We start from the raw sequence: 14,475 nt of genomic DNA on the forward strand, positions 1-14,475 counted from the left end.
ATAACAATGTATTCCAGGTTCTTCCTATTGATTAAAGTAATATAAGTGGGAACCTCCTAGCAGCTGACTGATAGTCCTACCAGAGCAGATAGCCTGATAATCAGCTAATAGCTCATGTTTCTCTATAAGAAACAGAGTTAAATATACTATTGTGAAAAAGAAGCACAATATTTTTTCCATTCTATACTTCTGGTTAAGCCAATGTATACGGTTCATCATGGATGGATGCGGAGGATGAGCAACAGGAATAAATGTTACCTTCTGGTTTTAAAGCATTTATATCAGCAAAATCCCATTCCAGTCCTCAAGGGCAGATGCCTGGCAGGTTTAAGATGGGTCGGCTCCAACTCCAATTGCTGAATTACCTTCCTCAGCATGCCGTCCAGCTCTGCAGAGACCCACTAATAAACTATTCATTTGAAGTGGGATTGTTGAATGAGGGAAACATCCAAAACATTCAGGACTCCAGCTGCTCAGGCCTTGGATTGGGGCAAAACTAAAATGGATCTAGTCATTCTTTTTAGTTTGAATTTGGTTGTGCAGATACTGTCGCCACAAGATGGTAAAACTTGTTTAAAAGAGTAGTAAACATGTAGGAAACAAATCATATTGCTGATGCTTACATTTAATTATCAAGTCAGGTTGTTGGCTTCTTACCGGGATTAGAAACAAAAATTTGTCATACTTTATACTTTAGCAGATTATTCTATTAAAATGTGTAGGGAGGTGTTAATTATCAAGTTCTTCTTGGTGAAACACTGAAAAAAAAAAAAAAGACTTCCTTGCTCCATTGGTTAAATGCAACAAAATTAAGAACTCTTATTGATTGGAATGTAGCATCTTCATTTATGGGCATTTGAGTAAAAGAAAGGATAAAAGTTTCAGGCATGTACATTTATGCATTAATTGTAATCGGTTTCTGCTTTCTGTATCAAGCACCCTCTCCTTTGTTTTGTCATATTTCAGACGGGGGGGAAGAAATGGTGATCAGTCAAATTCAGTCAGTTAGCTTTGATAAACCCGATCAGCACATCTCTAAGCAAGTCAAAGCTGGATATATTCCACTTGAAGAGCAAATTTTCTTGATTATATTGTAAAAACCCAAATTGTCACCTTCGTCCACTAATTAGAAACCTGAAGGGACCCAAAGTCTAACAGCGATAAAGTGGAAGTTCTCCCTCGAATTACAAGCAGCGTCTGTGTGATCACAGCCTGAAGTCTTCACCTTTTCTTGCTCCACTATTCCTTTCATTCATCTTTTTAAAAAGTGACGGCAAATAGAAAATGTCCATATAAACAATGTATTCATCTGTGTGAAACAAAAACATCTCTTCCTCATACAAACACCGTTTACAGTGGATGGAACAAAAAAAGAACAGATGTCGACCTCAGCTTTGAAATGAAAATAAAATAAAATAAAAAACCAAGTCTATTTTATAGTAACACAAATGGGGGGGGAAAGTGACCATTTTTGTCCGATGCATCTGAAGGTATACTGGATATAGGTTTGGTACAGAGGTGCATAACAGTGGGTGTCCAACACTACAACGTCCCCTACAGCAGTGCATCATGGGTAGTCGTTTTACACTGATGAGTTGTGGCGAGAGACATCGTTTAATTTCGGCACTTAGAAAACAATCACGATGAAATCCGCGTCATTGTTTTTAATTGAACAAAATTTACAAAGCCATTCAAACAGTCAGAACGTTTCATCAATGTATAGATATAGATTTTTTTATCTTTTTTGTGTTTTATAACTCAACTTCAAAAATTGAGAATATTCAAAATACACTTTGACCTCACTCATTGTCTCGATATTTACAGATATGTACAGAAAAAGATTACAGCCCGCCCAGAACCCATCTGCCCGCCCCGGGCCCCTCCCTCGCGCCCCACAAACCCCACATATACCCATTTTTTTCCTTCTTTTAAACGTATTCTCTGAACGGATGGTAGGATACAAAATGTTTTTAATTTATACATGTTTTTCCCTTCTAAAGCTGCCCAACCCACCTCCCATGCCGACCTGGGTAAAGTCCAGAGCGGCCGCCACCCGCACCCCTCCACCCCCGTCCCATCCTGTCTCTATATGGATGTACTGTGGGAGGGATCAATGGCTTCGGGTATGGGTCCTGCGGAGACTGCCTGGTAGGACATTGGCATGGGTGTCTTGCCAGGGCTCTGCCGGAAGAGCCCCCCGTTGGGAGCCCGGTGTTTGCACTGCATGGTGCCGCTGAGGCTGGTGCTGCTGAGAGGGTGGTGCGGGGGCAACGTGGTGCTGCCAGGGCCCTGGGACGGGGGCAGTGTCCTGCCTAGGGTCCCCCCATGGTGAGGGTGGGGAAGCGGGGGAGGTGGGGGTCCCTCCCCGGGCAGGTAGGTGGTCACAGTGAGGGCCGAGGGCGGGTAGTCCCGCACGGACTCCGGCCCCGGTACCAGAGAGGCCTGGCTGGGCTGCATGCTGCCGATGTCCAGCGCAGAGATCTCGATAGAGGGACCGGGGATCTGCTTGTGGGCCAAGTCCTCGTCCAAAAGACTGTTCATACGACGATGCACCTGTTCCAGATTCACCTCCTTGTCCTACAAGAGGAGGGAGGTGGGGTGGAGGAGTAGGACAGAGGGGAGACAGGGGGAGAAAGGAAGGGGAGGAGGGACACAGAGGCTGAGATTGGCGATGGGCCGGTTTCTCCGACTGATTCAGCTCTGCTGATGCTCCATGCATTCCTAATCAGGCAGTGTTTGTGACGGACGCCAGCTGATAGACTGACTCCACTCTGTGGTTTGGGTTGAAAAGCCCAGTGAGAACTGAGGCCACAGGAACCAATATGTGTGTGTACTTTGAAATCAAACTTGGCCAGTGAGTATTAAATGTTTGATGCGTGGAGTGGGAGGGGGGAAAGAAGAAGAAGAAAAAAAAACCATAACAATCCTGGGGCCAAACTGACAGGCAGGAGCTTGTTGGAGAGCTGTCTGCTGTTGCTTAGCTTCTTGCTAAACATGATGGCTCTTTTATTCCTGCTTAAAAGATTTATCGAAACCTTCATGTGTCAGATAAACACATAAAAGTTTAAGCTTTTCAGATTTATGACTGTTCCTCCAGGTTTTTCTCTCCCCTCCGTGGTGTGCGTTTCCTCCCTGCCCTTGGAGCCGATCGGCTCCATGCAGCAGGACTGCCGAATCGGTTCCCTATCAGAACAATTTAATCAAAACATTGGCTGACGCTGCATCTCCTGCTGATTGCAGTCATGCATACTTGTTAGGCATTAATAGACACTTCAGTGTTTCCCTGTTGAACCGCAGGTCTGGTTCAGTACACTGGGTTAAGGGAAGGTAAAGGACAAACAGGCGGGGTGAGAGGAGGGAGGGAGTAAGAGAGGGAAGGCATGACCAGCATATTAAGCAGGCCTGGTGGCTTTGAGTCCAGATTTTCCTTCATGGATGTTTGTTCGCCGCGTGTGCAGTCACAGCGCAGCCACTCGGCGTTTGGGGAGAATTTAAAGCAACTTTATTCACTTTCCAACAAGCACACAAGGTCAGTTCCTGAATGCGAGCCCCGTTCGGCTCCAGGATCAGATTCAACTCGACAAACTGTACTAGTCACACTGACACAGTGCAAGTGTTACATCTGTACTCCGTATCAAAGCGCACACGTTCAGGTCCCGTCTTGTTTCAGAGGCACAAGGTTTTACACATAACCAAGGCATGCACCCCCTGTCCCCACCCCTGCCTGTAGCAGCCTTTCTACGGCATTGTTTTTCCTCTGGTAAAAAATGAGTTAAGAATCCAGAGGCGTTCCTACCTAAATGTTGCAAAGCTCTAAATTTAAAGCAGCAAGGTGTCGGTGAGGACTTCGCGAAGACCCGCTTTCAACTTTTGCTGATAGAAGGTGTTGCTCGAGCAGGCTGCAGGTGCGTCTGAATGATCCCACTCGAGTCTCGAAGAACAGCTCTCTGAGCCAATTAAAACATCTCAGCCCTGGTTATTCTTCCGGCAGACTGGCACCTCATTAAAAATATGTTTTTGTTTTTTTGGGAGTGTCAGGTTGGGAGCCAGCCAAGATAAATAGATGCCCGGGATTAAACCTCAGCCGGTTGTTAAAAGTTGGACGGGCGATGTAAGTGCAGATGGAGGGGGGCAGTGGAGGGGAAACAACAACAAAAAAAAAAAACAACAGCTGCGTGAAAGCCTCCATTAATTTTGAAAACAAACAACTCCGGTAATAAGGGGTCCCAGTGGGAGGGCATTTGAAATCGTTTTGCCTCCTGCCACTTTGTAAATACAGTAACCGTGGAGTGGATTGTGCTCAAAAGCGATAAGGAGAGTTTCTGATTGGTTCTGGCTCGTTGTAGATTCGAGTGGTCTTGTGAAATATTTGAACTCTTCACCAGAGGAGCTGTTTCTCAACTGGCCCATTGCCTCACATCAACCTTTACTGTGCTGTCACCATCTCTGAGATGATGATCTATCTTCTCTTTGGGCGCCAAGCAAAAATATCCCCTTCTCCAAAGAAATAGTGACTTTTACAGATGCATTAAAAAAATAAAAAAACAAATTAACATGTTGCTCTATGCCAGGGGAACCTGAATTTGTGGTATTTGAGGTTGTTTTGGGTTTTTTTTTTTTTTTTTGGAACTGTGTATATTCAATCTTGTATAATTGATAGCAATGATAAAAATTTAGTTACTGTGGGTTAGACTTTCTATTAGCTATGTAAACTTTTTATGGCAGGATTTGGCAGACAAAACATTGAAGAAAAAGAAAGCAAATTAAAGCTTTTGTCAAAGATTTATGTTGCTAATGTAAATAAAATTTGTGATGTGTGCTTTTTTTATCTTTAGGCAAAATGTTTTTTATAATAACTCTGTTTTCATGTTATAATTTCCATTCAAAATAATTAGACAAAGATTACAAGGTGGGAAGGAATACCTCTGTGTCTTGTGTCACTAAATAGATGCATAATACAAGCAGAGGTCATGTTAGGAATAGTGTAAGGCTTTACATCAACAGTAAGTGGAAAGGCAACAAAATCTGCAACAACCTTTGAAAGAGTACTTGTTTCTGCACTGCTTCAGATTAATTAAAAATGTGGCAAAAACAGAAGAAATCTGTAAACTGACATCCCCGTCCTCCCCCAATAAATTATTTTTACTTTGTCTTTTTTTAATCCTAAAAGTAAATAGATTTTTTTTTTTAGTAAGCCATTTTCAGTTTTTTTCACCATTGGGAGGAAGGATCTCTTGCAAAGGTTTGTAGAGCGGTGGGTTTTGAAGAAGTTATCGACTGAAGAGAACTTCCTAAAGGAAAAAAGGATTTTTTTTTGTTAAAGGTCTCATAATGAAACACCAGTGGTTGCAGCAGATTCTCCAAGTTGGTTGTCTTGTTAGTAGACAACCAACCCAGGTTAGTTCCCCAACTGGGTTAAAAAAAGCCTTACACTCCCCACCACACCTCATAAAGCAAATGTACTGTACTAGATCTTGTTCCTGCAAGAACCACGTTTGCCTTAAAGCACGGTTTAATGCTAACACCTTCAGCATTTCTTCACCAATCCTGAAACAGCAGCAAGAAAGATCAGAGGTGAGCCGTTTGAAATTCATTCACACACTTAAAAGATGATCGAACAAAACATAAAAGAGGGGGAAAAAACACAAATATAATGCAACAACCGAGAGGGTTTCTCATGGAGGAAGGATCACTGTGGCTGGTGAGATGATCCCAGTCAGTGTCTGATGAACAGATGAGACTGATAAAAAGTTTAGGTTGTTGTGTTATAATTAGCTGCCGCTAAAAAACAAAATGAAAAGCACTTTTTGGAAACGTTTATATTTAACATTTCAAAGAAATTAGTTTAATTTCTCCCAATTGATGGAAGTCTTCAAGGTGAATACTGGGCTTGATTTAAGATTAGGAACTGGAAGATTTGCTCGCCTCAATCAAGCACATTTCTGCTCAGATTATACCAGAAATAAATCCACCTAAAATAAAAAAAACCAAGAGCTCTGCGACGGCACAGAAATCGATCATTTTGTTTGGATTTATTCGGATGGTTGCATATGAGCTCTAATCTGACCTGTATCAATTGCTTCTGCTTCATCCCAGCCTCTCTCTCTGTCTGTCCAAATGTCCCTCCTCCCCTCCGATGAAGCAGTTGTAATGTCATTATATGTCAATGGACCAGAAACCCTTGCCAGTCTGTAATCCTTAGTGACCTGCACGAGATCATAGACAGTCAAGTGTAAATAGAGAGATGGAGAGGAGAGGTGAAGAGAGGGAGAGGAGAGAGAAGACGGGTGTCCACATTGACATATAATCTGCAGCATGACGTGACACAGTGACAGCAACAGGTAGGAGTTAAAGAGACAAGGGCGCTAAAGGCCGACACAGAATTGTCTGCTCACACTTTAGTTTATGGATCCACATCAAAAGCTTCATCCAGTCACTTGACATAGGTCACATGGTGCAGATCTATTCTGCCTGTGGCTGGAGATGAAACTCAGCCCATGTCCTGTCACCACAACACACAGCATACACTACAGGTTCACGCTACAGGGGTCTGACAGCTGGTCTGGTTTTAGATCCTGATGACCCGTCAAGACCACAACCCCTCGTGTTGCATAATTGCTGCATTCTGTCCAAATGCGATTCAGAATGTTGACAAAACTTTTGTCTTAAAATGCCAAAAACTTATCTTTATTATACTTTAGACGTAAAGCAAGTGGTTGGGGTTGAGCAACTGTTCAACTGGGCAAGATTCAGTGGAAGCTCCAATGTTTGTTGTCTCCTGGTCTTATGGCAGTTCTGTGATTAACAGGAAATGCAGATCTATGAACAAGATTGTTCTGGCATCGTTGTGGGTCTGGTCAAATATCTGACTCTGCCCTGAACTGTGCAGGTTGGGTAAAAGTCCGTTTGTCAGTAAAGTCCGGTTCATTTGGGGACGTGTGAATGTGCAATCAAACTCTGATGTGGACCAAGAAAAAGCGAACTCTGGTCCACCTAAAAATCTATGTCTCAGTTTGAAGTGAACTCTGGCTCGATTCAAATACATATGTGGATGTAGACTGCTTCAAAAGCAGGAAGCGAACTATACCACAGGACCCTTTGGGTACATAAATCTAGCAGTAGAAGGAAAAATGGCTTGTAGTCTTTCACCAAAGACAAAATAAAAATCCTACAACTGCTAAAATTGGATGCAACTCCATTTTCCTTTGCATTTTGAGAAGAAGGAAAATGCAAACATGTTTTCTTCTGAGGTTTTCATGTTGCTTCCTTTGGGAGTTTTTGGTGCAGCACCACCACAGGCATGGGGGAGGGGGACAGGTTTTACAATTGGTTTGTATTGTTTGACACAATAAAATAACCCAAAATTTTGTGTGTGTGAGAGAGAGAGCGAGAACTGCTGCAGCTCAAAATATAAAATAGACGTTGCCATTTTGGTCCCCAATTGAACCAAGTCTACTGGACTCACCCTAAAGTATGCAAAGCATGGGTATTTGATGGCCAGGGGTGGGAATCGCAGCTCTAGATGTTTGCGAGTGAGAAAGACTTATTCAAAATGTAAAGTGTCTTCTAAACATACACTGAAACGATATCCATAAATAGTTTTAGGTGCTTTGAGTGACATCCCCACACTTATCCTGGAGGCATTTCTGGAGTGGAAAACATGAACATTAGCGTGTTAAACATAAAAAGGAAAACTGCTGGGAAGAGCACTTGGTTAAATTGCTGTCATTTTAAAGCCTCCAGCCCCTCGACTTTAATTTGTGTCTGAACCGTGGTGAAACATCGGGAAATAGAAGGCAGATTTTCCTACATTCTGATGGCTGAAATGCTGCTAGCTTTAAACATGAAGCAACTGCTCACGCACGCGAGTTGGTTCAAAAAATAGTTTTTTGATGTTCCTCTCATTCTGCGGTCTTAACAGCTACAATGGTCCTCTGGAGAGAGCAACATTTGTACATTCAAGGCTGGACAAGAGGTCAGAGGGCGCAAATTTACAGGGGAATTTTTATTCAGTAAGATGTGGTTTGCATGTGTGGGTGTCTTGACATACATTTTTACTAAGATGGAAAGATATTTTTTATTATTTTTATTTTTTAAAGAACTTGTGAGAAAGCTTTCTCAGGTTTATGCGGCTCAACACCAGGTGATTCTGGCAACGCAGGATGTCAGTTCCAGCTTCCTCCGGCACATTAAGCGTTTTGGGTGAGGATGAACCCAACCTGGTCTGAGGATTACGTCACGTCAGTTTTAGTGAAAGGACTTTTCAGAGGACAGTAGGGTTGTCGTCTTGATACTAAAAATAATATTCTTGCGATTTTTCAAGGCACAGAACAGCAAATACTATTAAAACGTCAGTAAAACATGAATACCCATTTAGAAATAAATATGATATAAAAGTGTTACTTCCATCTATTGCAAAATGATGGTCAAGACTGTGACATGTTTTAGAAGCGTTAACATTTACTGGTATCATTTCCTACTATAAGAATTATTAATTTTTCATTATGTTAAATGCTATTTTCATGTTATATTAGCCCCCAAAGGTGACTAATCTTTCTTTTCACTGTGTGCATTTGGCATTGGCCAATGTGTGATTATCTTACCAAGTCAGTTTATAATAAAAATCGAAGCACAACTCTTTGCTTTAGGTCATCAATGACATTAATTAACCCCTTAACCCTCAGCCCTGGAAAATACAATGGAAAAACTGCACACGGGCGTTTGGCTGCACGTTAAGGGGTTATAAGGGACTTGAGGGGATGCGTTGCTAACTTTTCATCTTGTTGGCGTTCTCAAACACATTTCATACTGTTAATTACTGGATTTTATATGAAGATCTCCTTTGCCATTGAAATACTGTATAGGAGTGTGGGTTTTTTTTTGTGCTTGTCACTTAAAAACTGGTCCACAGACAAAACCAGCTCTCCATGGAAGCCGCACATAGCTCTGGATAAAAGGCGCAGACACATCCACTGCTGTTGCACAAGTCAAACCCTGCTTAACCCTGTCATAGGCACCTGAATAAGGGGGTCTTGTTGTTGAAAGACCTCTGGGGTAACACTGAAGACCCCACTGTATTTGTGCATATATTCTACAACTGTAAAAATGAACTCACATCGTCCAAAAATGAAAAAGAACTCGAACTTTTACAGATTTAACAAAAATCAGTTGAGTCCTGACCCATGAAAGAGACTGTTTTCTTTCTTTTTTTTTTCTTTTTTTTTAATCTGTGAAAGGCGCTATACAAATAAAATCAAGCTTACTTACTTGCACACAGCTGTCAGACTAATAGAGCAGCTTAGGACCTATTGTTCTTTTAGAACTCACGTCTTCACATGGATCGGTTATCTGAAACCTTTAACCAGCTTTTGTCCTAATCCGTCTGATAAACACGTAATGGGACGTTTTACCCTCGCTGCGGCTCGGCTAACGTCCAGGTCATCGTTATCGGTTTACTGTCAAGATAATTCATTTACAGAAGCTAATTGCATGTTTAATTAGCCTCTGTTTAATTCTCGTTACATAAAACTGTGGAACTTAATCAGATTCTGTAAGTGGATTCAAGAACATGTCTAAATGATACCAACCCCCATTTCTTTTGTGTGACACACAAGCTCCCTTTATTTTCTAATTAAATCTGATTGAACGCGTGGCTCGCTCATTGAGGGTTAGTGCATCTGAGCAAGTGAACAGACAGATGACTTAACTGTTAAAGAAACTGATACGCGACGGTAGTGAAAGCGAAATCTGATGTTGTAATGAGGCCCGCATTCAGTTCAACAGCTCTGTCGCTAAACTGTCAGGATGCTGCATGGGTTTCTGTTGGACGTGCATCTATTTCTTCTGTTGCCTGTTGCACTGCACTTATTCACCACTTTTAAACCTGAAAGGCATTGCAGCTATGACACGATTTTTGCAGATGGTTGACTGCACGTGTAATCGTAGAAATGTTCATATTTGGGGAAGATCGTATTCTGCAGCTTATGTTGGTTTATCAGCAATGTTATGTTAGCGCAAGAGTGCACATTGATGGTAAGCTCCTCGAGGGAATCTTAGTTTGCCTGGAGTTTTCAGAACGCTGTTAAGAGTGAGTCTTGCAGGGCCTTGTACTAAACTTATTGGATTCCGTTTGGGTGTACTTTTTAATGGGTGTTAGTGTTCTGATTGATTTCTGCAGCCCAACTTTGAGAGTAAGCACCTGCGTTGCCTCTGCTCCCGAGGTTGTTAATCAGAAGAGTGCAACAGCATATATTAGCAAACTGCTTAAAGTCTCAGGCCAGGCAGATGTTTATATCAGTAGCTCTTTGGAGTTGGAGTCCGTGTTATATATTATTATTTTTGTCTGACCTAGAAGTTCTTCAATCATAAAAATAAGGCTCCTAAGCTGAAAGAATGAACATGTGATGTTGACACACAACAGGGTACTACAGTGCTAAATATCTTTAAAGAAGAACCTTTCTAGTCTATGAAATCAGGAGGAAAGGCCTTCTAGTATATATTAAACTCTATTTCCCAAAACGTGCAAATCTGGCGTATGGATTTTCTGGTAGAATAATATCACGGTGGCGAATAGCAGTGAATTTAAAATGGCCACACTAGCGCCGTGACAACTTTACAACTTCATCACGCCTGAAGAAGACTGGCAGCTCTCCAAGACAGTCATTGTACGGCACTGTGGCTGCTATGTGCATTGTGTCCAGCATCGCTCTAGCCAAAAGAATATCAGCAGTATTTGAAAAAAAAAAAAAAAAAAAAAAAAAGATCATACTGTTCATGCTAAAGTACCTATACCAAGATCAAACATGGAATAAGCCGAGCCAACTGGGCCAATCAGCAAACAGAAGGAGAAGTTGCGAATGAGTTTTTAGGACTGTAATCCGCCTGCAGTTGAGTAATGGCAGCGGTGGAAGTGAACAAAGCCGTTCAAGTGTGTGTTGGCCACGCTTCCAAGTATTGAATTTTGTTTAGGTTGGCATTTCTCTCTTTGGGGTTGAGGACGGTTGTTTACAGTGCAGGTGATTTCTGGTAAGCTTCATAGCCTTGAATGTTAGCGACTGGGTAAAATTTCAGACTTCAGCAGAGTCCATGTTGTAGCAAACAACTGTTTCTGAATAGCCAAGGGTCCAAAAGGGACTGTTTTCTTTTTTTTTTTTTTTTTTTTAAGAGGCTGGATTGTATCCGTCTTGTTTTAGGTCTGACACCTCATCCTGATAAAAAAATGTGGCAACGGAAAAACTCTGAATGAGCTTCAGCTATGTATAAAACCACAACAAAAGACTACAGGACATAAATAATAAAAAGAAGAGGAATAAATTAAAATTCCTGCCGTCTGGCAACGCACACATTTATCAGAATAGACTAGTGCATAAATGCTCACAGCCGAGTTGCAGAAGAATGCTTGTTTTCTTGTTTGCTTGCTTTAGTCATCACAGAAAAGCCCCGACGGTGCCATGTTGAGCTCTCCGCTCGCCTTCATTTCTTTCTTTTTTTTTTTTTCTTTTTCTTATAGCTGCAAGTCTTTCCAAAACTCAAGGGCCACTCAGGGATTTGTGCTAATTATATCACATTAAAGTTGATCCTCATCAGGCGTCTTTGACAACTTGCGAAAATATAACCACAACAGAGAACCATTTATTATTCATCAGGCACTTATTAAGATGGGTTTCAGCAATAAGAACAAATATTTGGACACCACTTGATGGCGTAGCTGCTAATGGAAACTGCTTTATGACTGTTTTTGTCTCCTGATATCTCAGTGAAACTGAAAATGTCCATAAGCATTAAAAAGGTTTCAGTGTTTGACACCGTCATCCCCGGCAGCCTGAGCAATCACTCATTTTCTTGGCTAATTATCGCCTCCTTTCAGAACCCTTGGGTTAGGGAAATTACCAAAGCTTTACTACAGAAAATGGCTTTGTAACAATAATTCAACAGCGGCTCTTAAATGGTTAGAAAGGCGTCGCCGTGGGGACCGATCATTAAAGCCTGTGGTGCACGCTGTGCTTTAGTGAGAGTGAAGGTTTGCCGGGAAACATGCAGGATGTGTCGGAAGGCAGAACCTGGCGTGTTGAGCTAATGAGGGGAAGCACCGATAAGTTGCTTTATGGGCGAATTAGTAGAAGTAATGGGGTTGGGTGGAGTATGCTGTGTGCTTCTTGTGGCTTGGAGAATTTGAGCTACAAAAATAGCCAAAGTCCTTGTTTAGGACAAGGTGAGAGGGGAGTGATGGACGGATAAAAGAAAAAAAATGAAGTGGGTTAAATTATAAGAGACCAAATTTGATTTCAATTAGTGGCCTGGACTAATGAGGCACAGAGCATGTCGACCTAACTCTGTCCTACCTTGCCTCTCCCTCTGTCCCCCAGCCTTCCTCCGCTAACACTACCAACCCTAAATCTCTCCTCTACAGCTGGGTGTACTGGAGCTCCACTAAGTCGGGGCTCGCGTCTGCGGCTGGATCCTTAAAGTAGAGTGTGGCAGTGTCTTCCCCCCGCTGGCCCGTCCGCCGGGCCCTATGCTCGGTCACCTCTTTGGGCTGCTCCTGCCGGCAGCGGTTGCTGTTCCACCAGGCTTCCAAGCCGGCCACAAGGCAGGCCAGCAAGAGGCCGGCGGCCAGGATGCAGAAGATGCCAGCGAAGCTGTGCAGCTTGAGGGAGCGGCCGTCGGGATGGGCGCTGGCGTGGCTGCTGAGGTCGCAGCGGCCGGTGCGCGGCCACCACTTCTGCTTCATGATGTCCAGGTCGCCTTTCTCCTGCAGCTCCAAGATCCTGAGGGAGACAGCAGGAATGCCACAGAGACGTTTTAGTCCACTTCCCGTTGCTTCGTGTGGCTACTGGTTTACGGTACATAAAATGAAATAAGTACTGGGCACAGTGTTACTCTCAGTAAGTACATTTCTGATCATTACTGTGAGTCGGTAACAACCCAAATAATCCACACAAATAAACCCATCTGTGAATTAAGTTAGAAGGTGAAAGATAACAGGAAAGTATGTGCTCATTTGTCTCAGTTCTTTTGAAAATAACCACCTCAAAGCAGGTATTTTATCATTTCTAAACAAAGGAAAAAAAATTATTTTACCCAGCAAAATTATCAGTTGTGACTGAAAAGCAAAGTGCTTCTTTTAGTCTAAATGAAATAGAAGGGATTTTTTTTTTTTTTTTATCAATAACAAGCCTCCCAAAGATGTGAGTACCTGCGCACATCTTTGTCACAGGTTCACTACAAAGTGCAAACATAGCAGACGGCTTTGGAGTCTGACGGAAAGGTTCAGAGCAATCCTTTCGAAAATCATCCATGTCAGAGCTGTGCGTCTAAACATCAGATATGCCGTTTCTGAAATAAAGCAGGAGGTAATCAGGCCATAAAACCAGAGCCTAATTTGATGTGTTTAATCGGCTCAGCTCAGTGTCAACATGCTGAAGGTCAGCGCACAGTGGCTTCCATCCGCAGTCTGTCCTCTAAACACCCCGAGGACAAAACAGTTTAGCAGCACAAATTCAGCAGAAACTACAAAGTCTGCGAAGGTTCTTAGTGGCCGGATTATCAAGCAGACAGCCGGCGATGGAGGTAGCACAGCAGTTGTGGGATGTGGTATTAACATGATGGTTGGGAACGCGGAGATAATGGCTTCTACGGCGAACAATAGCCCTGCCCTCATTTTAACACTCAGACACATTATCCCTGCGAATCCCAGAACGTTGCGCCGAGGAGATGCCTCCGGCTGTTGGACGCCCGCTGAACCGGGGCCGGGCCCAGAGCGGAAAATTCATTAAATAAGGAGCAGCTCAGCATTCTGTGAGTGGCACAAATTAAACACGGAGTTGTTTAAATGAAGAGGGGAGGGAAGAAGGAGCGGAAGCACCTCCACGGGGGTCAACGCGGAGCCGAACGCGACCGCATGCGGCAGGGACCAGACAGGCAAGACAAAGAGGAATAAAACAGTGAAAAAGTTTTCTTAGATCACCACAGCAAGCTCTCTGTTCAGACTGGATCTGGATCAAAAGTAATTTAAATACTGTTTGCTGTGCAAAGGGGGTGAGGGGTTATGTTTAGATTTTTTAAAAAATCTCTGACAGAGTTTTTACATCACACCCAGTAACTTCTGTGGAGAACTGGAGCTCATCCATCCACATATCCATCTCAATATTAGCGTAGTCATCACAACGTTAAAACTTAGTGAAAAAAGTGAAAGAAGTGAGTTATTAATATGCTGCTATTAGTCGGTGTAGCAGGTTTGCTCCATATTACGTTGAGCACATCTGAACATAAGTCGCACCCACTAACTTTGGGGAGGGGGAATAAATTACACATGTAGGTCGCGCTAGTCAACAAACCACGTTTTTTTGTGGTTTAGTCAGTTATAAAGTTAGCATTACTCTGATGTCGCTACCAATGTCGCTGTCAAACATTGAGTCAGACTCTGTTCCTCCTTTCAACAGCTGGAGACATGCAAAAATATTTGCTTTTACATAA

General features: G+C 42.7%; 1 protein-coding gene across 3 annotated transcripts in view; it reads right to left on the reverse strand.

Annotated features, from left to right (window-relative positions):
- Positions 1-1,649: 1,649 nt before the first annotated feature.
- grid1b (glutamate receptor, ionotropic, delta 1b) overlaps positions 1,650-14,475 on the reverse strand; it is a 439,103-nt gene continuing 426,277 nt past the window's right edge. For 2 of the 3 annotated variants that reach the window (XM_088016451.1, XM_088016450.1), the window contains 3 exons: positions 12,527-12,767; positions 6,068-6,206; positions 1,650-2,577 (listed from right to left, as the gene is read on the reverse strand). In XM_088016451.1, the coding sequence (XP_087872577.1) occupies positions 2,111-2,577; positions 6,068-6,206; positions 12,527-12,767 (847 nt within the window). In that variant the 3' untranslated portion in view covers positions 1,650-2,110. The remainder of the gene's footprint in view (positions 2,578-6,067; positions 6,207-12,526; positions 12,768-14,475) is intronic. The other variant, XM_088016453.1, reaches the window with a different exon arrangement.

This window comes from Poecilia mexicana, unplaced genomic scaffold, assembly GCF_051168715.1.
Source record: "Poecilia mexicana isolate PSO_F unplaced genomic scaffold, ASM5116871v1 scaffold_19, whole genome shotgun sequence".
NCBI lineage: Eukaryota > Metazoa > Chordata > Actinopteri > Cyprinodontiformes > Poeciliidae > Poecilia > Poecilia mexicana.